The sequence below is a fragment of the Pseudochaenichthys georgianus genome, unplaced genomic scaffold, assembly GCF_902827115.2.
Source record: "Pseudochaenichthys georgianus unplaced genomic scaffold, fPseGeo1.2 scaffold_745_arrow_ctg1, whole genome shotgun sequence".
NCBI lineage: Eukaryota > Metazoa > Chordata > Actinopteri > Perciformes > Channichthyidae > Pseudochaenichthys > Pseudochaenichthys georgianus.
This window is the reverse complement of record NW_027263296.1, coordinates 38,739-63,843: the sequence shown is the minus strand read 5'-3', so window position 1 is coordinate 63,843 and position 25,105 is coordinate 38,739. Positions and strand designations below refer to the sequence as shown.

The following is a 25,105-nucleotide window of genomic DNA, read 5'->3' as shown; positions in this document are numbered from 1 at the left end:
AACGCATGTCTGTCGGACGTACGATCCGGAGGGCCACCATGACCTCTACGGTGACCCCGGAGACGGAGAGACCTCCACAGCTACAGGTGAGCCTCAGGTACTCAAGCTGTTCAGAGCAGCAGCCTCTCTCCATGTTCAAATCTCTGTGAGCTACAAAATACTGGTTTCAGATTTCTTAAGGAAGTATTTCGAGATGTTGACTGAGAGGTTTGTGAATTACGCAACAATGTAGACTCGGTATCTGCTGGTGAAACAATCAAGACTACGTTTCTGCTCAGCTGCATCGTTTCTGCATCACTTTTGATATACATTTAAACAGGCTTTTAACAAGTTCATTCGTAGCCTGGACTTAATATTTAATAAAACTGTTCAATATCAACGAACTTCTATTCTTCCACACCTCTATCATGTCGCTGTATCTCGTAACTCGGAGACACGGAATAACGTGAAAGTAGCTGGAAACCAAGATTTTTCTTAATTTTTTTAAGTCATTATTTAAATGTTCTGGTTCATATTTGCAAAGTGTCCTCTGCTGGGACATGTCTCCATGCTTTACAAGACCGTTTACATGCACTAGAACCTCAGTAACACACTCCAGGAAAGGGACAATAATAATAACAATAGGGCCTCTTTAAATAGACTTGTGCATCAAACTTAAACATCTAACTACCAAGTAATGACGTTTTATTCACTTCAATTCTTACGGCCAACCGATTCCCTTTATAAATAACTCTTTCTAAAACAGACCCATCTCCTCGAGCCTGACGGAGTTGCAGGTTTTCTTTTGCGGCGCGAGAGGCTGATAAAGTGTATTTTTAACCTCTGAGGGAGGGAGGGGTGTCACTGCGTCTGTTTGGGTGATGCAGGAAGGGAGAAGGGGGAGGAAGAGGAGGAGGAGGAGGAGGAGGAGGAGGGGGGGAGCGCTATGCCATGAAAGGAATGTTGGCTCACACTTAACAACAGTGGTGGAAGAAGTACTCAGATCTTTAGCGTGGGAGTGACATCATGCATCGTGAACCCTCTGTTGCACGTCCTGCTTTCAAAATGCTGTGTAGGGTCGTGTGCCGCTCAGCTGCAGGGTCACGTCTGGGTTCAGGCCGGGGACGCGTCTCAGAGGTGGGAGAAGGACTCGGGTCGTGTACTTGAGTAGAAGTACTCAGACCTTGTGAGTAAAAGTAGAAGTACTCAGATCTTGTGAGTAAAAGTAGAAGTACTCAGATCTTGTGAGTAAAAGTAGAAGTACTCAGATCTTGTGCTTGAGTAACAGTAGAAGTACTCAGATCTTGTGAGTAAAAGTAGAAGTACTCAGATCTTGTACTTGAGTAAAAGTACTCAGATATTGTTCTTGAGTAAAAGTAGAAGTACTCAGATCTTGTGCTTGAGTAAAAGTACTCAGATATTGTTCTTGAGTAAAAGTAGAAGTACTCAGATCTTGTGCTTGAGTAACAGTAGAAGTACTCAGATCTTGTGAGTAAAAGTAGAAGTACTCAGATCTTGTGCTTGAGTAAAAGTAGAAGTACTCAGATATTGTACTTGAGTAAAAGTAGAAGTACTCAGATCTTGTACTTGAGTAAAAGTAGAAGTACTCAGATATTGTACTTGAGTAAAAGTAGAAGTACTCAGATATTGTACTTGAGTAAAAGTAGAAGTACTCAGATATTGTACTTGAGTAAAAGTAGAAGTACTCAGATCTTGTACTTGAGTAAAAGTAGAAGTACTCAGGTCTTGTACTTGAGTAAAAGTAGATGTACTCAGATATTGTTCTTGAGTAAAAGTAGAAGTACTCAGATATTGTTCTTGAGTAAAAGTAGAAGTACTCAGATATTGTACTTGAGTAAAAGTAGAAGTACTCAGATCTTGTACTTGAGTAAAAGTAGAAGTACTCAGATATTGTACTTGAGTAAAAGTAGAAGTACTCAGATATTGTACTTGAGTAAAAGTAGAAGTACTCAGATCTTGTACTTGAGTAAAAGTAGAAGTACTCAGATCTTGTGCTTGAGTAAAAGTAGAAGTACTCAGATATTGTACTTGAGTAAAAGTAGAAGTACTCAGATATTGTACTTGAGTAAAAGTAGAAGTACTCAGATCTTGTACTTGAGTAAAAGTAGAAGTACTCAGATCTTGTGAGTAAAAGTAGAAGTACTCAGATCTTGTGAGTAAAAGTAGAAGTACTCAGATCTTGTGAGTAAAAGTAGAAGTACTCAGATCTTGTGAGTAAAAGTAGAAGTACTCAGATCTTGTGCTTGAGTAACAGTAGAAGTACTCAGATATTGTACTTGAGTAAAAGTAGAAGTACTCAGATATTGTACTTGAGTAAAAGTAGAAGTACTCAGATCTTGTGCTTGAGTAAAAGTAGAAGTACTCAGATATTGTACTTGAGTAAAAGTAGAAGTACTCAGATATTGTACTTGAGTAAAAGTAGAAGTACTCAGATCTTGTACTTGAGTAAAAGTAGAAGTACTCAGATCTTGTGCTTGAGTAAAAGTAGAAGTACTCAGATATTGTACTTGAGTAAAAGTAGAAGTACTCAGATATTGTACTTGAGTAAAAGTAGAAGTACTCAGATCTTGTACTTGAGTAAAAATAGAAGTACTCAGATCTTGTACTTAAGTAAAAGTAGAAGTACTCAGATCTTGTACTTGAGTAAAAGTAGAAGTACTCAGATATTGTACTTGAGTAAAAGTAGAAGTACTCAGATCTTGTACTTGAGTAAAAATAGAAGTACTCAGATCTTGTACTTAAGTAAAAGTAGAAGTACTCAGATCTTGTACTTGAGTAAAAGTAGAAGTACTCAGATCTTGTGCTTGAGTAAAAGTAGAGGTACTCAGATCTTGTTCTTGAGTAAAAGTAGAAGTACTCAGATCTTGTGCTTGAGTAAAAGTAGAAGTACTCAGATATTGTTCTTGAGTAAAAGTAGAAGTACTCAGATATTGTACTTGAGTAAAAGTAGAAGTACTCAGATATTGTTCTTGAGTAAAAGTAGAAGTACTCAGATATTGTTCTTGAGTAAAAGTAGAAGTACTCAGATATTGTTCTTGAGTAAAAGTAGAAGTACTCAGATCTTGTACTTGAGTAAAAATAGAAGTACTCAGATCTTGTACTTAAGTAAAAGTAGAAGTACTCAGATCTTGTACTTGAGTAAAAATAGAAGTACTCAGATCTTGTACTTAAGTAAAAGTAGATGTACTCAGATATTGTTCTTGAGTAAAAGTAGAAGTACTCAGATCTTGTTCTTGAGTAAAAGTAGAAGTACTCAGATCTTGTTCTTGAGTAAAAGTAGAAGTACTCAGATCTTGTGCTTGAGTAAAAGTAGAAGTACTCAGATATTGTACTTGAGTAAAAGTAGAAGTACTCAGATATTGTACTTGAGTAAAAGTAGAAGTACTCAGATCTTGTACTTGAGTAAAAGTAGAAGTACTCAGATATTGTTCTTGAGTAAAAGTAGATGTACTCAGATATTGTTCTTGAGTAAAAGTAGAAGTACTCAGATCTTGTTCTTGAGTAAAAGTAGAAGTACTCAGATCTTGTTCTTGAGTAAAAGTAGAAGTACTCAGATCTTGTGCTTGAGTAAAAGTAGAAGTACTCAGATATTGTACTTGAGTAAAAGTAGAAGTACTCAGATCTTGTACTTGAGTAAAAATAGAAGTACTCAGATCTTGTACTTAAGTAAAAGTAGAAGTACTCAGATCTTGTACTTGAGTAAAAGTAGAAGTACTCAGATCTTGTGCTTGAGTAAAAGTAGAAGTACTCAGATCTTGTACTTGAGTAAAAGTAGAAGTACTCAGATATTGTACTTGAGTAAAAGTAGAAGTACTCAGATATTGTACTTGAGTAAAAGTAGAAGTACTCAGATCTTGTACTTGAGTAAAAATAGAAGTACTCAGATCTTGTACTTAAGTAAAAGTAGAAGTACTCAGATATTGTACTTGAGTAAAAGTAGAAGTACTCAGATCTTGTACTTGAGTAAAAGTAGAAGTACCAGAGTGCAGGAATACTCTGTTACAGTAAAAGTCCTCATTCAAAATGTTCCTCAAGTGAAAGTAGAAAAGTATTCTCATCTAAATATAGTGAAAGACAGTAAAAGTAGTCGTTGTGCAGATTGGTCCATTTCAGAATAATATATATGATATGTTTTATAATGATTTATCATGAAAGTGTTCTCAAAGCTGGTGAAGGTGCAGCTAGTCTGAAGTACTTTGTAGACTGCAGGGTAGCTGGTGAAGGAGCAGCTAGTCTGAAGTACTTTGTAGACTGCAGGGCAGCTGGTGAAGGTGCAGCTAGTCTGAAGTACTTTGTAGACTGCAGGGTAGCTGGTGAAGGTGCAGCTAGTCTGAAGTACTTTGTAGACTGCAGGGTAGCTGGTGAAGGTGCAGCTAGTCTGAAGTACTTTGTAGACTGCAGGGTAGCTGGTGAAGGTGCAGCTAGTCTGAAGTACTTTGCAGACTGCAGGGTAGCTGGTGAAGGTGCAGCTAGTCTGAAGTACTTTGTAGACTGCAGGGTAGCTGGTGGATTTACTCCAGGTGGAACTAAAGTCTGATTTAACACTCGATTAGATTTCACATCATTCATCCAGATCTGTGAAGTAACTAAAGGTATTAAATACATGTAATGGAGTAGAATTACAAAGTAGCAAACAATTGAAATACTCGAGTAAAGTACAAGTACGTCAAAAGTGTACTGAAGTACAGTACTTGAGTAAATCTACTTAGTTACTGTACTCCTCTGATTATGAGATATTGAAGCATCAAAGCTGGTTAATATGGAGCTAATCTCTACCTTTTATACTTGTGCTTGATATTTTATTAACACATCATGGTTTTTGCATTAGTTAATTTATAGGATGTATTAGATCACAATCTGGAGCGAGATCTGTCAGATACACAACGTGGGGCAAAGAGTACAATACCGACTTCCAACGTGTAGTGGAGTAGAAGTATAAAGTAGCATAACATGAAAATACTCACGTCAAATTGTACTTTAGTAACTGAATAAATATACTTTCCACCACCGCCAAACAATACCCTTGCAGTAGAGAAAGCTTCCCTATTGTATTTTTACCCATAATGCATTACTGTGCTCCTTTAAAGCTGCACACCATTAGCGGAGCAGACATTTAAAGTCTCCGTTTAGGTGGAGTTTCAGTCATTCCGCGCTCTGACTCACAAAGACTTACAGTACATATTCAAAGAGATGAAAACACGGGAGGCTCTTCTTTGAGGGAGAGCATCTGGATTAAAGTTCAGCACGCGCGGCTGTAAGACTTATTTTGTGTCCGTGTGTGTGTGTGAGCTTCTTGTTGTTCAGTCTGCCCTCCACACACACGCAGAGGAGGTTAACATGTCTGGGGTTAAATATCAGAAGCTGACACAGAGAGTGCTGATTGGCTAACGGGATTTCAGGATTTGGCTCGACAGGTAAACGAGCACACACGGTAATCTGAGGACGCTCTGACTACAGGTGAAATTCTACTAAGAAACAGTATATTACCGCATTATGATATATATATATATATATATATATATAAATGTGAAGAATGACATAAGGTTGCTTTTCTTTTTATCCCAAATAAGGCAACGTCACATGTTACAGCAGCACAAGAAACAATGATATCAAATATTGTACTATTTTGCTTGTTTGGTAACACTTTTGATCAATTATTTGAATATAAAATAGTGGTAGTAGTGGTTGTCTTGATAAGAAGCGACATTTTCGTTAATTAAAAACGCATTTATGTAAGAAAAATATCTCAAATGTCGATACTGCCGCCAAAAACCCAATAGTGCTTAATCTGATTCAAATTGTACTGCATGTATTACGAGTTGTAGGCTATGCCACAAATACATATTAAACACAAATACTAATATGAACCTGGAAATTAGCATAATAGGGCTCCTTTAAATTTGACAATGTGGACAAATTAAATGTCTTTACCGTGTTCCTTTATCAATATATCCAAGTACCTTTGTCACATGACTCTTTGATCCTTAACCAACAACAAGTTTCTCTGAATGATCAGAGCTCTAAACCAATGAGGGACTAACTTGAAGAATCAGAATAAACAAAGATTTAAAAGCAGACATGAGGCTTAAAGATATCCATATTTCAGATGTGTTGATCTCCATGAGTTGTGTTTTCTCTGCGCTCATCCATCTGGTTTCTCTATCTGATTTAAATCCTCCTCAAACCCAAACCATCCATCTCTTCTTCCTGGTGTTCTGCGCTCGCAGTGGAAATGTTTCCCTCTTCCTCTCTGGCTTTTGTTTTCCACTTCTCGGGTGAGGAACATGAATCACGACCACATTTTAGCCACCAGGAATATTTGTTGAAATGCTTCTCTCTGCTCTGGTTAACGCGCTTCAACCAGCGTGTTGTGATTCATGGAAAGAAGAGGCGAGGAAGGACACAACACATCTGAATCAGTAAACTACACGGTAGCTATGCACACATGACAACAAAAGCCTTGAGTCCTTGAATCCTTACTTTATTTGACCAACAGCAAAGAAATGTCCAACCGAATTGCAAAGGACAGTGGAGATGATTGGCAATTTTTTTTTTAAATAATTAGTGCCTTTAATATATAAATACTTAAAGGTCACCTATCATGCTATTTGTAGGCAATAGCATAGGTCTCAGATATATACAAATATATAAAAAACATGAAGTGTTTTGCTCAAAATACCAAACAGACTATTCTAGCCACGCCTCATATCCCTCTGTTTCACTTCCTGTTTCAAAAGTGCTGATTTGGGGATAAAGCTTTAAAGAGGAGGGGTCTGAGCTCATGCGGGACCCGGCAGCTACCGTCTAAACTAAATGCTGCCGTGATGAAACGTCATATCATGGATTATCAAGGATCTGAAACAGTCTGGAGCTCAAAGGCTTTCTCTCTTGCCGGTTACACCACAAGGTGAGTTCCTTTCTACTTCCTGCTTCTTCACACACATGCTCTCCAGCACAGGTTAGCTCTGAGTGTTAGCGATGCTAATGTAAACACCGACCATATGACGTCCAAAACAGTCGGGCATTGTTTCTGATAGCAACGTTTCTAGGGTTAGGGTCCACATTTCAGATATTACGTCATATCGGACGCAAATCTGGATCAGCTCCGTTGTTCCCCGTTTTTAGAGATTTGGGTACGGAGGAAAAGAGAGACGCTGCGTGAGTTCAACACATGTTGATGTAGAAAAGACATCAACAAGTGCATTTTGCATGATAGGTCTCCTTTAATGTTTGGCACTAAACAACCCTAATAAGACGTATTATCATAATTATTATTAATTAATTCACTATACTTACTTTAGAATAGTCCATCCATAGTTTCTCTTGGAATAAAATCACACAAGTGGCGGTGGAGATTATTTGTTGACCCGGCTTTAAATGATATGTTGGCTTTACAACTGTTGAACTCCGCTTTATCATTGCCTAGGTCTTTGTTTGCGTTTGGCTCATTTGTTCACCCGAAAAACACGTCGTCTACCTGTACCACTGAAGAGCGGCTCTCACCAAGTACGCAGGGCCGCCTTAATGCACGGGCTGACCTGGGCTGAAGCCCAGGGGCCTACGGAGATTGGGGGCCTATCCAATCAAACCAATTAAAAAAAAAAAAATTTAATTATTTTTTTCTGATGTTTTAAAACATTTTTAAATAAACAAAGTCTTGGCTTTCAGAATATGAAACTTTTATTTCCAAAATCACACAATAAATAGATTTTTGAAGCTTGTAAAGGGAAGAAGACAGCTCTCCCTCGCCACTCTGCTGTTCCCCTCCCTCCGCTGACATTATGAATGTAAGGCGTATAGTAACCATAGATAACACGGCAGGGTCCGTTACAGTTTGTTTTCATCTGGTTTCAAAAAAACAAAGTCTTTCAGAATATTAAACTTGTTTCGGCAAATTCAGATGATAAATACAACGTTGAAGCTTCGGCATAATTACAAGCGGAGAACGGAGTAACTTGACGTCACAGCAGGCAGAACAACAGCCGGTGTTTCTCCTGAGTGTTTTCCCCGGGAAACAAACACAATACACACAAACGCAAAAATACACAAACACACACACTCGCGAGTTTCCCCCAGACCAGTAATCCAAACGAAAATATCTTCCCTCCGTAGTATTTTGATCATTTGCTCCGCTAATCAATCAGATCGATGGATTCCAGAGATGACTCCGAAACAGTCCGTGGGCACCACTTCACAGCCAATCAGGATGAGAATATGTTTCACATGTGACTTATTCAAATTGCGAGTGATTGAGTGACAGATGAAGGTTGTTTAGGAGAAAATGTCGGAGAAGAGAAAGTGTGAGAGTGGCGCTCGGGAAAGGAAATTGTTGAGGGAAAAGTAGTTTCGAGACAAGCAGCTATTACAAAGCATGCCGAAGCTTCCAGGTTATTGTAAACCTGTAGGCCGGGATGAGGAGGAAGGACAGATGAGTTCTGTACGGAGCGGCAGCGATGCCGGCCGCGGGGCCTCGGAGCCAAGTAGGCCGTCTGGTTCTGATAGCGATGGATAGCGGGAGAGGAAAAACAGACAGGAGGGACATTTTCTGTTGGAGGAGATGAGAGGACGACGAGGACTCGCTACGTGGAGGGGAGCCAACGGCAACCGGACAAATACACGAGGGAGGCCCGATACGTCACTCACCTGGAGGAGAGGACCAGGCGCGCAGAGCAGGGTGGAGAAGTGCCATCACAGAGCCTGCCGAGGCTATACATGACTTTCATTTGTTGTTTAAGGGGGCCTACAAAACCATCAGCCCCAGGGCCTGATGGCAGGTTAAGGCGGGCTTGCAAGTACGACTCGGTTCCCTTCGCTCGTACCAAAGAGCCGTTTCAAAAGAATCGGATCGTTCGTGAACGTAACATCACTAGTATATATTGTTTCTTTGACTTAAGTTAGATTTCGAATGCAACGCAAACATATATAACACACTATACAGGAAAGGGAAAACCCCAAAAAGCATAATAGGGCTTTTTTTAAATACTAACATGCAGGTATTTCTTTATGAGTCACAAATACCGGTCTGCAGGGTTATTAGTGGACACTTTGTCTTCAAAGCGTTCACGCAGCCAGAATCTGACTGACTGAGTATCGATGTGACTTCGTGAGATCCGGTTGCTGTTGGAACATATTTTGGCGGCAGATGGTGCATGTGAGGGAATCTGTTATGTTGGCTCCCGCCGCTCAGGGGTTCGGTTCGATTCCCAAACATCAAACGGACAACAAGCTTCTTCCTCTCCTGGCGTCTCTGGAAGTCCTCGTCTTTGTATCCGTTTCCATCGAACAGTCGGCTTCACTTGCTCCCGAGTTCAAAATACTTTCTTTGGGCTTTGAATCCAATCACTGGGGGAAAAATGAACTCCTTTCGAGGGAGCTGTCCAGGTATTATAAACCGGTCACCCTGGTTGCTGATTGGCTAATGGTTACACGAGACAACACATCAAGTGGCCAAAATCTGATCGGCTCATTTTCAGACAGGTTTTTATAGAAATGGATCAAAAAGAGAGAGAATCTTTGTTCCTGAAACTTTCAGAGTCTCTTTCCACAGAGGGGACACATGTTGATGAAGAAGAGGGGACACATGTTGATGAAGAAGAGACATGAAGAAGAGGGGACACGTGTTGATGTAGAGGAGACATGAAGAAGAGGGGACACATGTTGATGAAGAAGAGACATGAAGAAGAGGGGACACATGTTGATGTAGAAGAGACATGAAGAAGAGGGGACACATGTTGATGTAGAAGAGACATGAAGAAGAGGGGACACATGTTGATGTGGAAGAGACATGAAGAAGAGGGGACACATGTTGATGTAGAAGAGACATGAAGAAGAGGGGACACATGTTGATGTAGAAGAGACATGAAGAAGAGGGGACACATGTTGATGTAGAAGAGACATGGAGAAGAGGGGACACGTGTTGATGTAGAGGAGACATGAAGAAGAGGGGACACATGTTGATGAAGAAGAGACATGAAGAAGAGGGGACACATGTTGATGTAGAAGAGACATGAAGAAGAGGGGACACATGTTGATGTAGAAGAGACATGAAGAAGAGGGGACACATGTTGATGTGGAAGAGACATGAAGAAGAGGGGACACATGTTGATGTAGAAGAGACATGAAGAAGAGGGGACACATGTTGATGTAGAAGAGACATGAAGAAGAGGGGACACATGTTGATGTAGAAGAGACATGAAGAAGAGGGGACACGTGTTGATGTAGAAGAGACATGAGGAAGAGGGGACACATGTTGATGTAGAAGAGACATGAAGAAGAGGGGACACATGTTGATGTAGAAGAGACATGAAGAAGAGGGGACACATGTTGATGTAGAAGAGACATGGAGAAGAGGGGACACATGTTGATGTAGAAGAGACATGAAGAAGAGGGGACACATGTTGATCTAGAAGAGACGTGAAGAAGAGGGGACACATGTTGATGTAGAAGAGACATGAAGAAGAGGGGACACATGTTGATGTAGAAGAGACATGGAGAAGAGGGGACACATGTTGATGTAGAAGAGACATGAAGAAGAGGGGACACTTGTTGATGTAGAAGAGACAAGAAGAAGAGGGGACACATGTTGATGTAGAAGAGACAAGAAGAAGAGGGGACACAAGTTGATGTAGAAGAGACATGAAGAAGAGGGGACACATGTTGATGTAGAAGAGACATGAAGAAGAGGGGACACATGTTGATGTAGAAGAGACATGAAGAAGAGGGGACACTTGTTGATGTAGAAGAGACAAGAAGAAGAGGGGACACATGTTGATGTAGAAGAGACAAGAAGAAGAGGGGACACAAGTTGATGTAGAAGAGACATGAAGAAGAGGGGACACATGTTGATGTAGAAGAGACATGGAGAAGAGGGGACACATGTTGATGTAGAAGAGACATGAAGAAGAGGGGACACATGTTGATGTAGAAGAGACATGAAGAAGAGGGGACACGTGTTGATGTAGAAGAGACATGAGGAAGAGGGGACACATGTTGATGTAGAAGAGACATGAAGAAGAGGGGACACATGTTGATGTAGAAGAGACATGAAGAAGAGGGGACACATGTTGATGTAGAAGAGACGTGAAGACAAGGGGACACATGTTGATGTAGAAGAGACATGAAGAAGAGGGGACACATGTTGATGTAGAAGAGACATGAAGAAGAGGGGACACATGTTGATGTAGAAGAGACGTGAAGACAAGGGGACACATGTTGATGTAGAAGAGACATGAAGAAGAGGGGACACATGTTGATGAAGAAGAGACGTGAAGACAAGGGGACACATGTTGATGTAGAAGAGACATGGAGAAGTGGATTTTGCATAATAGGTGTCCTTTAAATCGTATCGAAATACTATCGTATCGTGGCATAAGTATCGCGATAGTATCGTGTCGTGGGGAGCCTGGTGATGCCCACCCCTACTGGTAGAGGCAATCTAGAGATATGCAAGGCGTTGTACCGACATCTCCCTCTTGACCCTTGGCCCACATCATCATGCCGTTCCTCTGCAGAGCTTCAGACACTGGCAGCTTCTTTTCATATTCACCCCAATTTTCCGACGGAGACACTGGAAATTATACGGTTTCTCTAGTTCGCCTTTTTTTGTCGAATGAATGCTGAATGAACGAGAACCACAGACATCAACAGACTGTTATCTTAATCGATGCCAGACATACTCTGGATAGATAATTCACGTTGACAGGAAGCCAGACTTTAAACATGAACAGGAATGAATTAAATCTGAGGCTCTCCATCTTTTACCAACATTGAACCATTGACATGAAGGATGGGGCAATTAAACCTTAGACTGTGGTTGCATTGCACTTTTAATGTTTTAGATAAAAGTGTAACATGACGGCTGTATTGGCTGTTTCCTAAACCACTTAGACGACCGAATTTCCCCTGACAACCCAAGATCTTCAATGCCTGCCTGTTCAGATATGTTTATGGTTGACTAACCAGTGTTGCATGTCCAGAATTATTTATCCGTAAACTGATCGACGGAGGTATTATATAAGAACATCTGTCACATCTCATGTCTCTGGAAGAAGAGCTCAAGCTCGAAAAGAAACCCGACAAAGAGAATATTCAGAAACATTCCTATCATCAAATCTCGCCTGGAAGTGCTTTCAGACCTACATCCATACATTCATTGTTTTGAAAGAGGATCTGCTTTCACTAAGTGCAGCAGTTAAATTATGTCCAAACCTACGGGGAAAGACTGGCAGGAGCACAAAGAGAGGAAAATACTTTGATGTCAAACCGACATAACTAAGATCTGAAAAAAGTCCCATAAACGTTGAAAAACTTCTCAAGACTACAAACCAACACGGAACAAAAGAGACGTAGGAATTTCATGTGAAGTCATGTGACCGTGCTGTAGTTCCTTTATAGCCCACCATTAGCTTCTTTAGCTTAGCGGTGGTGTCGCGAAGTCATGTGACCGTGCTGTAGTTCCTTTATAGCCAAACATTAGCCGCCTTTAGCTTAGCGGTGGTGACGTGAAGTCATGTGACCGTGCTGTAGTTCCTTTATAGCCAAACATTAGCCGCCTTTAGCTTAGCGGTGGTGACGTGAAGTCATGTGACCGTGCTGTAGTTCCTTTATAGCCCAACATTAGCCGCCTTTAGTTTAGCGGTGGTGTCGTGAAGTCATGTGACCGTGCTGTAGTTCCTTTATAGCCCAACGTTAGCCGCCTTTAGCTTAGCGGTGGTGACGTGAAGTCATGTGACCGTGCTGTAGTTCCTTTATAGCCCAACATTAGCCACCTTTAGCTTAGCGGTGGTGACGTGAAGTCATGTGACCGTGCTATAGTTCCTTTATAGCCCAACATTAGCCACCTTTAGCTTAGCGGCGGTGGCGTGAAGTCATGTGACCGTGCTGTAGTTCCTTTATAGCCCAACGTTAGCCGCCTTTAGCTTAGCGGTGGTAACGTGAAGTCATGTGACCGTGCTGTAGTTCCTTTATAGCCCAACATTAGCCACCTTTAGCTTAGCGGTGGTGAAGTGAAGTCATGTGACCGTGCTGTAGTTACTTTATAGCCCAACATTAGCCTCCTTTAGCTTAGCGGTGGTGTCGTGAAGTCATGTGACCGTGCTGTAGTTTGTTTATAGCCTGATGTTAGCTTTTTACTTCACAAATCATGAAGTGGTGTTAAAATGTGGAGATTTTCCTGCTGAACAAAACGTGTTAGTATTATAAACGTGTGGAAATGGAAAAGCCCCATTGGCTTTTTGTCGAAGCAGTTCTTCTTATCTTTCGGGTTGGCCTACAAAAATACGTCATCACTCCACCACTCACTCTGGGCCTCGTGGTAATGCATCATCTCTAGTTACAGAGCATCTTTGGTGAAAGCGTGACATGACAAGACAAACGTCAGATTTTGTCTCCTTCTTCTCTCTGACTTCATATTGGATTCCTCCAGCTGTTGAAGACGCAACACTGAGCCTCTCTGAGGGTTTTGGCAGTGAGGCCTGTCATTGTGGCCTGAGGCTGTGGTGAGAGGAGGACGAGCTGCGTACAGAAAACAGCTGAAGTCCTCCTTACAGTCCCTAGGTGTCAACTCACTTCCTCTCTGTGAACTCTGACCCCCGCGTGCCATTGGAAGAACCAAGGACTATTTAAGTCTCAGAGGACAAAAGACAGAATGCAGTCTGACTTCTTGCCTGTATTGGAAAGAGTACAAAGTGGGGCCAATGTATACAAGCAAATCATCCTCTGGGGAGCAAATATCAACAGCTAATTTCATGGAAATACTTGATTAAGGCTGCAATAAATAACTTTTTCAATGCCAAATAATGTGCCAAGTTCTCTCTTGATCAGTTTATTTGTTAATCTTCTGTAAAATATATTAAAAAAGGGGGAAAGCCCACAACAATTTGCTAGTGGAGTCTTTAAATATCTGCTTTTATCCGAAAACATCCCAAAGATATTCAGTTTTAAATCACATTAGACAAAGAAAGCAGCAAATCCTCGAAAATAAGAAACGACTAATCTATTGTAAAAATACAAATAATAACTATATCGGCCAAAATCATATAGAACTAAAACAGATAACTTAACAGCCGCTGAGGCACTAGCTAGCGGATCTTACGCAGGGCAATGATCCAGGTCCAGACAAGATTCTCCGTTGTGCATTTTATTCCGATAACAAAATACAATGAACAGGTTTCCTATATCTCGTTCCTTAAGCTTTCCTATGGCTTTCCATATTCCCTATGTAGCTTGAAACACCCTGGTAAAAAACCGTTTGCCTACTAGTGCTCTGGCTCCCACAACCCACCTGTCTCCAATATATACAATTACACCAGGTGCTGTAATCACCCAGTGCCCAAACATGCCTTCAAAATAAAAGCATAGAAACTAATTTAACTTATGACGCTAACTAAGAATACATATAAATGATAATAATAAACACTATAAACAGCAAGAAAATAAATGTTAAACTATTAAATAATATAAAGAGATATATAGCTCCAACAATAACCATTGATATATTCTTCAAGTAAGCACTTTAACTCAAGCTTGTACAGTTATGTTTAACAGGTAATGAGACTCAGCAGAATACAGATGTTACCGAGACCAAATCACCCAAAAACAGACGATCAATTCAAGATCGCGAATCCACATTTTCTTTGGATTTCTTTTAATGTTTATTACTTTAGAAAATGCAGGCAATTATTGAGATTCATTAAGTTGCAATATTCCACATGGATTGTGCATAACACAGTCAGTATGTCTGTCCATCGTATTAAAGGGGATCTCCAAGGAATTTTAAATGTCAACAGCTGGAAAATAAATGAAAATGTAATTTCTGCATCGAATGCCTCCCAGATGTTTTAACAGACTTCACAGACGGCTCATAAAATCACATGTAAAAGCTGTCATGATCCTCTGTTGTGCTGACAGTAAAACAGATGTTTATTTAGAAGACAGAAGCTGTGGATTATACGTTTCACGAGTCATTTCACAAAAACTGTAAAACTCATCCAAAAACTTACAAACAATATCAACACAGTCCCAGGGTCAAATGAAGTTTAGGACACCGTCATTAAGAGCTTTGGGGAGGCGCCTCTGCCGCTTATTCTGTCCGTCTGTACGCAGGGTGAAGAGCAAAACATTAAAATCTCTTCCGCTTGCGTTAACCACAGACCTTATTTCACCATAACTACCAAAAACACGTTCAGAAAACTCATTGAGTCCGAAACAAGGGAACCCAGAAGTTTCCGGCACCACTTTCTAAACAGGCCTGGAAAGATATCAATATCAAAACAATGTTTGTCACATGACTTCACGTCACCACCGCTAAGCTAAAGGCGGCTAATGTTGGTTCCGATGAAGTTTAGAAGAAAAATAAATTCAACGTTTCTGTTTTTCTCTTCCCTCCCCCTCCATCTGTCTTCAGGATGATTGACAGCTGCTCCTCCTGATCCCCAGGATGCCCGTGGTGCCGGTGGGCGGGGCTTCCTCCACCAATCAGGTCGTCCCGGTCGCCTTCACCTGCTCCTGGCTGCTCCTTCTCTTCCACGCCGCCTTCGGTGAGAAGCCCGCCAAGTTGCCTCTGATTCCCCGCAAGCCGTTCATCGCCGCCTGGAACGCCCCGCTGGACATGTGCACCATCAAGTACAACGTGACCACCAATGCTGAACGCCTCTTCCACATCCACGGGAGCCCGCGGGCCGATTGGACGGGGCAGAACGTCACCATCTTCTACGCCAACCGTCTGGGGTACTGTACTGTGGGAAAATACTGAATGTACTCTTCCAATATTAGAGTAGCACATGCTAACAAAGTCCCAACTGTAGCTGTGAACATGACAGGATGTATGATTAGCTAGAAGAGCATCAGGACTGTTTGACGCAGATGATAGCTCTGTGATGCTCTGTATGTGATAACTCCTTCCTTTCTGGAGAGATCACAGATACATGGATCCTGATGTTGAAGCTCAAGCCTAACCTAGCCTTTTCCAACAGGTACTACCCTTACTACACGCCTCAGGGTGTGGCGGTGCACGGTGGCCTGCCTCAGAACTGCAGCCTGGACCTCCATCTTGTAAAGGCCTACCAGGATATTAACCACTTCATCCCCTCGGAGGATTTCCGTGGCCTCGCCGTCATCGACTGGGAGTTCTGGCGGCCTCAATGGAGCCGTAACTGGCACAAGAAGGACATTTACCGGAAAAAGTCCAAAGAACTGGCCGCCAAGGCGTTTGTAAACGTGACGGATGCTCAAGTGGAGGAGCTCGCACGAAGGAGGTTTGAAAAGAGCGCCAAAGCGTTCATGCAAAGGACTATCCAGCTGGGGACTCGCCTTCGCCCCAATGCACTCTGGGGATTCTACCTCTACCCCGACTGCCACAACTACAACCAGCACGAGCAGAACTACACCGGCTTCTGCCCCCTGCTGGAGAGGCTGAGGAACGACGAGCTGATGTGGCTCTGGAACAGCAGCGCGGCGCTCTTCCCCTCCGTGGCCATCAAGAAGAGTCACTCCAACAGCATCGGCAACCGGCACTTCGCCCAGCACAGGATCCGAGAGTCGCTCCGCGTCGCCGCGCTCACCTCCAGGGAGTACGAGCTGCCCACGTACGTGTACCTCAGGCTGGGCTACAGGGACGAGGCCATGGCCTTCCTCACCATGGTAAGAGAGATGTTTAGCTAAACGATGTAGATGCTGTTTGTACCAAGCCCCCAGGAAGTGCGCCGGACTCTGAGGGAAATATTCGTTGTGGCCAAACGGCGGTACTACACTTCCGTATGGGTTGCTGGGCCCGGAAACACTTTTTCCCATTGACTTACATCTTTAAATCGTTGGATAATTTTTTTGAAACTAAATAAATTACCCATTATAAACAGTTGTATAGCCCTTATTAAAAAAAATTTGGTCCTAAAGTTGTAAAAGGTGCTAATAACGTTATTCTGAGAGTTATTTTCCTCTGCATTATGAACGTGCATCTGAGAGTGGGAGCTCGGGGGCGGGGCTTAAGGGGCAACTCAACTGTGCATGCTCTATGGGCGCACACACGGGTACTTCTGCTCTGACAGCCAGGCATGCTGGGTAATCTGTGACGTTTCGCTCTCTCGAAAGTTGGGCCATTTTGTCTTCATGCGCCAATGAGCAGCTCTCATAGGAAAGAACGAGGCCCCGCCTCCCACGCTGTATCCAGTTCTTATTATACATCCATGGTTTGTACAGTACTGAGCATGTGATTTACATACTTAGCTCTGATTGGTAAGTAATTTAGTAAGCATCGCAAGGACTCCCGCGACAAAAAGTATTTTCCATTGATTTTCCATCTGTGGCAAACAAACGTTTAGGATACTAACACTTTTTGTTCAGCACGATAATCTCCACATGTAACACCAATTTCTGCAGTTAAAAGCGTATCTTAGGCTATGAAGGAACTACAGCACGGTCTCATGAAATGGATGTGTTTCTCCTTTTCTGTTCTAATCTGCTTCTTTTCCAAATTAGTCCAAAGTTGTCTGAACTGCTGCAGCTCCATGTTGCACAGATATATGTCTTTAGCCACAGCCTGTTGTTATAGCGACCCAGTCACATTGAGACACTTTTAACACTGTGGCCACGTCTGGTATGAGAGTTGTCTGTTTGATAAATAAAATAAGATGTCCTTTACTAGTCACAATTATTCTGTTTTCTTTCGTCTGCAAATGTAATTCAACGGAAACAATGGCCTGCTGCCCTCAATTCTGATTGGAAACAAATCAAGCAGCAAGTTTAGTTAGTACTCACACATGCAAGGGATGTTAATAGAAAGGTAGGGGAAATCTGAGAGGTGGTTTCCAGCAGAAATCAACAGCAAACTTGATCTCACATTATTGTAGCGTTTAGCCTGGAGCTTCAAACTGCATATTTAGTCAAAGTAGTTTTCTTTCTTTCATTTTACCCACACTTTCTTTCGTAAGAAGGGTGTGTTGTGGAGAAGCTTCACAAGCCATAATATCCCATGCAACTTAAACTGCCTAATAAAGACATTTCAACAAATGTCTGACACAAATAATAATAATAATAATAATAAAATATTTTTATAGCGCCTTTCAGGAAACCCAAGGTCGCTTTACAAGTCGGGTAGGGGGGGGGGAGTAGGGGAAAAAAAAGGCAGACAGGTTAAGGGGGTGGGGGGGGGAAGTAGCGGAAAAATAAACCTATTAAACTAACTATACAGTGGGGAAAGCCTTGGTAAAAAGGTGCGTTTTGAGGGCTTTTTTGAAAATGTCCAGGGTTGGGGCGCTGCGGATTTCGGGGGGGGAGAGAGTTCCAGAGGGTGGGGGATGCCACACTGAAGGCTCTGTCACCAAAAGTCCGCAACCTGGTGCGGGGGGTGGAGAGGAGATCCTGTCCAGATGATCTTAGCTTCCGGGATGGATTTGTAATCACAACATTGGCTGCTTGCACTTGTCGTCATTTTCGTTCTCACTCCTGCCATCTAGTGGAGATTGACAGAAAAGCAGTTCAGATCAAATCCATAATTGTTCTTCCATTAACTAATAATGATGTCCATTTGTTTGCACAGGTTTCAGATTCATGACATTTTGATAAACCCATGCATGTGATAGAAAACAGTTTTGCATTTTAGTTTAGTTTTGTAATGGTCTTTGGAGCCAAGGCAGAACGTTTAAAAGTTAGCGCTGAGCTTCAGTCTGCAATGTTCAAACCAACAGATGAAGCCAGAAATCTAGGTGTAGTCATGGACTCTGACCTGAGTTTCAACAGTCACATTAAAACAGTTACTAAATCAGCCTACTATCACCTAAAGAACATATCTAGGATTAAAGACTAATGTCACAGCAGGATCTGGAGAAACGTGTCCATGCCTTTATCTTCAGTAGACTGGACTACTGCAATGGTGTCTTCACAGGTCTCACTAACACATCTATTAGGAAGCTGCAGCTGATTCAGAACGCCGCTGCTCGAGTCCTCACTGACTCTAAGAAAGTGGATCACATCACTCCTGCTCTGAAGTCTTCACACTGGCTTCCTGTGTGTCAAAGAATAGATTTCTAAATACTGTTGCTGGTTTATAAAGCACTGAATGGTTTAGGCCCAAAATACATGTCTGACCTCCTGCTAAATGATTAACCATCCCGATCTCTCAGGTCTTCAGGGCTGGTCAGCTTCCTGTCCCCAGAGTCAGAACTAAACATGGAGAAGCAGCGTTCAGTTATTATGCTCCAAACATCTGGAACAAACTCCCAGAAACCTGCAGGTCCGCTGCAACTCTGACTACTTTCAAATCCAGCCTGAAGACTTTTCTTTTTGTCGCTGCTTTTAATTGAACTATTCATATCTTAGACTTTACTGTAACTTTTATCCATGTATCTTTTCTTTTAATGTTTATTTTATTAGCTTTTCTTTTAGATTTTAAACGCCATTTTCTTAATGTCTTTCATTTTTTGTAAGGCACTTTGAATTGCCTTATGTTGAAAAGTGCTACATAAATAAACTTGCCTTGCCTTTGTTTGATAAATAACTTGAAGACTTTTTAATAATAATAATCCTTTTTTTTAATAGAGCGCTTTTCTAGACACAAAAAAAAAACTTAATTAAAACATAATTAAAACAACACACTTGAAAAATATAAAACACAACATTAATGACAGATTAAAATCAGTTCTGAAGAGGAGAGTTTTGATTTGTGATCGAACATGGCGGTCACGGATGTGTTTGGAGATTTTATTGCAATCAAATATTTCATTGTGCTTCAGGAATCACTTTGGGCCTGGTGTTGAAGTAAATGTGTGTTGTACTGTATGACTTTACTTGCGTGTCGGTGAAGGAAACAGACCATAATGTGCGACGTCTGTACCTGTGTGTGTCCTGCAGAAAGACTTGATCCACACCATCGGAGAAAGTGCTGCTCTGGGAGCTGCAGGCTTCGTCATCTGGGGAGATCTGAACCTCACCTCCTCCAGGGTGGGTGTCCTCCGCCTGTTTCCAAAAATAAAACAACATCTTTACCCTCTCTCTTTGAAAGCTTGCTCACAGAGGGAAAGCATGTCCTGACTCCCTTTGTTAGAACATGATTGATAGATCCATAGAGATCTAAATACATGTCATTTGTTGATTTACTGTCTTCTAATTTGTGCAGTTGAGTGTTGTTAAAAAAAGCATTCTTTCCTCGAGCGTCTTCATTTGTTTTGGAATCCAAACAAACCACAGCTGTAAATATAGCCAGACAATAGAGAGCTGACATAATGTGGTCTTCGCGTGTTGTGAAACCACTTGGACAATTTAATATATATAGTTTTAAAAATTATAATACACATGTTTTTATGGCCTGCAGTTATCCTGTCTGCATGGGAAAGAGTTCATCCAGAGCATCTGACTGCCTCAGGGAGTGTTTTATATTCATTTAAAGCAGATATTTAGATGTTTGTTCGACTTCAACTACTTCACGGTTTATTCCTCGCATCAAATCTTATCTGAAACACATCTTGGTGAAATATTTTCATCATGTAAAAGAAAGAAAGGTTTAAAAAGGCCCAATGTTGGTGTGAAATCTGGGGGTAGCAAAGCCACAAATTAAAGCGTTTGCATTTGTGCTCTCTGCGTTTCGTCTCCCTGTTCCTGCCTGTTGGCGTCAGCTGATAGAGGTGTTATGGTTTATCTTGTTATGCAGCGTGTTGATTCTTCTCTCAGAACTGGCTCAACACATGGGTCTGGGGTAGAGATCTTCAGAAGTGGTTTGGCAGCAGTGGAGTCACCTCGTGGCCAGTGGCGGTTCTAGACCAATTTAACTGGGGGGGGGCAGTTATTTTCTGAGGGGGGCTCAATAAATGCAGGACGAAAAAGAGAACTAGACGGTATGAAGTAATTGTGCATAAGAAAACAATGCAATACAGTTATTGGTATTTGTTTCAGTACACTTATTTATTTCAGATAGATCTTATATTACTGTTAGCTTCAGCTTAAGTTATAGTGCAATGTTTGCAACAACAGTTACATCTCTACTTTACATAAGGGTGTCTGCACAATCTCACATTACAGCAACAAAATCCTGAGTACCAGAAAATATACATTTAAAAAAAAAAAAATGTTCATTGTTAGGGGGGCCAAAGGGGGGTCAGAGGTCAGTGTTAGGGGGGCACTGCCCCCCCCCCCCCCCTAGAACCGCCCCTGCTCGTGGCTCATGTCTTGTGAATTCTCCGGCCGAAGCTCCAAATAAACCGTCAGTGTTTGCCATCAAAGTTCCTGCTCTCTCCGAGTCGCTCTGAGTCTCCATTGCTCCAGAAGTTTCCATCACACTAGGAAGCACTGAAAACTAATTAAATGTCTTCAATGTTTTCTGAAACATCTTGTGAACTTTAATGGCATGGACAAAATCAGTGCCTTGGGCTAAGTGGCACGTACATTCGGTATCCAATGCTAGAAAGTAGAGTGACCACTTGTATCTAAAAAAGTCCATTAGGCTACGGTTGGTTTATCAGAGCTGGGTTGATGTACAGTAAGTACCTGCCTACTGCTACTGAAAACTTAAACTAGGAGCCAAACTGGAGTCTTCCATCACATCCTGACAGTTGTGTGTTTCTCCATTTCCACAGTTTAACTGCACCAAGGTGAAGACGTTGCTGAGCCATCGCCTGGGTCAGTACATCACCAACGTGACGCGAGCGGCCGAGGTCTGCAGCGACTTCCTGTGCCAGGCGAACGGCCGCTGCGTCCGGCGAAACCCCCTCTCCCGCCACTACCTCCACCTGAGCGGCACCTCCTACCACATCCAGCCCTCCAACGACGGGGACTTCTCCGTCACCGGCTGGCACTCTCAGCACGAGCTGCAGCTGCTCACCAAGAGGTTTCGCTGCCACTGCTACGAGGGACACGAGGGCGAGAGATGCGACTCCATCAACATCGTGAGGGAGGACGACGTGCCGAGGAGGGAGGAGGAGGAGGAAGACGAGGAGAAGGAGAGGAAGAGGACAGAGTGGGAGGACGAGCAGGGGGAACGGTGGGAGGGAGGGGAGAACGAGGCGCCGCCGAACACCTGCAGCCTCCACCTGATGGTGCTGATGCTCCTGATGAACCTATCGTTAGTGAAGACGCTCGTATGATGACACAGATGTGACTTTTTAACACACAGACAATGTTTTTTTTATTTGAGATGGAGAAAGACTGGAATTGAACCCAATATGTTACTGTTTCAGTTGATGCACCAAGCTATGTTGTACAATATGTATTATTATCCTCATAAGGAAAGTGGTTCTCCGCCTGGAACAGATCTGGTGCTGTACTCATTATCCACGGTGTTCCTGGCTGGCGAGGCTGAATTAAATCAAAAAATGTATTTTATTAAATTAAATGCTATTTGAAACTTCTACAAAAGCCCCAAAACAGTCAACAGCTGAACAGTCAGAAGATATGCTAATACAGGCTGACTGTCAGCATTTACCACAACATGTTCGTCATTGCTTCCCAAAGTCCAAGGCGATTCTTAAAAATGCTTATTTACGTTATTTTAAAATGTCAGCATGCTAACATTTGCTATGTGGCATTTAGCTGAAAGTCAGGCTGAGGTTTGGTATAAGTTGCAGGTATTTGGTTATAAATTAAATTATAGGACTTTTGGTGCAGAAGAAACATTTTGTTAAATGTGTGTAGCAATTGTTAAAGCCATCCAATTTAAGACATTTGACTTCAAAACCACCAAAGTCATCCTCATGGTGGCGCCACCGGAACAGACAGTGGAAAAGCAAAGTCAGTCAGGTTCATCCTCTCGGAGACACTGGTGGCCATTAAAGGAAATACTAACACACATTGTCAAGTTAAAGAAGAACTTAAAAAACAAATGGTGTTCAATGTGAAGTGAAAACAGCTGCTATGTTAAAAGGTAACTGGACATTTTCTTTTCGGAGCACTTTACATGAAACAAACATGAGGTTGGACGTTTGGTTGATTGTACCTCAGTTAATCAGGTGAACTGTATTTCGCCAACAACTGCATCCGTTCTTCCAGGAAAGTTAGAAAATAATGTATATACGTTTGTTTAAGAGTGGACGGAGTCACCTCCAACAATGAGGAGATCATCTAACGTCGGAGGGATTACGGATTTAACTGCAGGATTATCCTCCATTTTGTTTTACGGAGGTACAACAGCCAAATCTATAATCTAAAAACCAAAGGGTGCTACTACTCGCAGCCATATGTAGGTGCAATAATCACTAATATTAGACGCTTGGTCTGTGGTGATTTTAAGGCACCCTTTAAGAAGCATTACACTTGATACGCTGTTATTGCAATGGCATTATACATGAAGTATGTATTTTTTGTACTGTTACTTACTCTTGAAGTACGGCATGTTGGGATATGCTACATACTTTGAGTGATTGGGACATATGTTATAGGTGTTATGGACTTCAACATATCTGTATTCTTTCTGTATGGATATAAGTACAAACAGGTTTGTTTTGTAGTTATTATTCAGAGGTTAACGTTACTATATCTGAGTTTGGAAGAATCTAATCAAACGATCTGTTTAGTTTTTCATCTTGTTGTGGCTGTAGCTGAAGAACAGAACTGTAGGTATGACGAAACACTGAACAGGAAGTAAGAGACTTTATCTGAATTATAATAATGACGAAAAGACTTCCTGTGTTTCTTCAATGCCAATCACTTGCAAAACGATGACAGATACTTGTACTTGAAATAGTCCACAAATACATGTTCCATTCCTGAGCGTTGATGCCTCCAGTTATTCTAAATTCTTGGGATTTTGCTTTTCCTCTCTTCATTTTATCTGGAACAATTCAAACTTGAGCCCACAGAACAGCTAACAGATGCTAAAGCTGACAAATCTGCATTCAATGTTCTGGCTTCTTCTGGAGCTTTCAACCGTAAAAACGAGACCAAGTCAAGATGAGAAAAGACTCCTTTCAGAGGGGAAAGACAATTCAAGATAAGCCCTTTTTTTAACCAAGGTTAAAATATTATAAACTGTCTCAAATATCTCTTTTTAACTCTATTCATGCCACTCATCGTAAGTCTGTTAGACACTCGAAACCATTCGTCAAATACACGCTGCTCTTAGTCCAAAATACCAATATAGAAACTTAGAGACTTCTCTTCATTGACCACAGAGAACTGGAGCATTTTGAAATCACAGCCACGCAGAGGTACACCTGAGACCTGGTTCTGGTCATCCCAAAGACTTCTAATGAAAGTTTCTATAGCTTTCTGGTACGACCAAAAGCAAGTCTGTTTTCCATTTGTATACAATCAATCCTCTCGTCCAATACACTCAGTCGAAACACACTTTTACTGAACGTTGCTGCAGCTACGGATTAAGAGTTCTATCATATTTAGAAAAAGACACTACAGCCTAGAGAACTGGAAGGGTTTCAAATCAAATCAATCTCAGAGAAGAGGTAGACCGGAGACAAGATTCTGGATCTGGTCGTCCCAGAGACTTCTTATGAATCGTTAGGATTAGAGTTTCTTTAACTTTCTGTTCTTTAAAAAGTAAACATGTAGCATCTGTCACGATCTCTGCACCACTGATCCGGTACGTTCATCTCAAACCAGCCTTCAGGTGAAGTTTCCTGGACTTACTGTGTGCTTTGTTTCCTAAGATTGTAAAACCAAATATGCATCAAGGACTATGCAACACTTGGAAAATGTCACCTGAATGTAAATGCACTGCAAATAAAGACTTTTCTTCAAAACACCTGACTTTCCGAATCATTTCTGTGCATATCAAGAGAGGATGTCTGCATATATCTTCAGTTATAAGAGCAACAACGTGTGCAACGTGTTCTTGCCACATATGATGAGTCTTTCAGGGCTTGATTATTCTTTGTAAGATATATCCTGAAGGGGGAATTCGAAGTGCGTTTAAATAAATATTGAAGTCATCCTGGTCTTTCCAATTCCACAGCAACACACTGGGAAACCTGAATCACCAAACCAGCTGGTTTCTGTTTGGGTACCGAGGAAGAGGTGAACACAGAGAGGTGACACTCTCTGACCTTTTCACAGAGGATGACTCGTGAAAAATACCACGGAATTCACCAAAAAAGGAAATATTTATCAGCCACAAAACAAAGGAAGTTTCCACTTGAAGATCAAGACAAGTCCTGCAGTATCTTTTAAATAT

At 41.7% G+C, this 25,105-nt stretch overlaps 1 protein-coding gene across 2 annotated transcripts; it reads left to right on the top strand.

Moving 5' to 3' along the window:
- On the top strand, positions 1-24,659 carry LOC117444185 (hyaluronidase-4-like). Of its 2 annotated transcripts, none has more exons than XM_034079844.2 (5): positions 1-86; positions 15,404-15,726; positions 15,972-16,638; positions 19,843-19,932; positions 21,561-24,659. In XM_034079844.2, exons 2-5 carry the CDS (start codon positions 15,437-15,439, stop codon positions 22,065-22,067), a joined length of 1,554 nt encoding a protein of 517 aa, XP_033935735.1. In that variant the 5' UTR covers positions 1-86; positions 15,404-15,436; the 3' UTR covers positions 22,068-24,659. The 2 variants fall into 2 exon arrangements, with proteins under 2 accessions (XP_033935735.1, XP_033935737.1); XM_034079846.2 differs by having other exon boundaries at positions 9-97.
- The last annotated feature ends 446 nt before the right edge of the window (positions 24,660-25,105 follow it).

Coding starts and splice junctions, on each gene's coding strand:
- LOC117444185 (XM_034079844.2), top strand. CDS start 15,437: ATGCCCGTGGTGCCGGTGGGCGGGGCTTCCTCCACCAATCAGGTCGTC. Junction 15,727..15,971: donor TTCTACGCCAACCGTCTGGG/GTACTGTACTGT, acceptor CTTTTCCAACAG/GTACTACCCTTACTACACGC. Junction 19,933..21,560: donor TGAACCTCACCTCCTCCAGG/GTGGGTGTCCTC, acceptor CCATTTCCACAG/TTTAACTGCACCAAGGTGAA.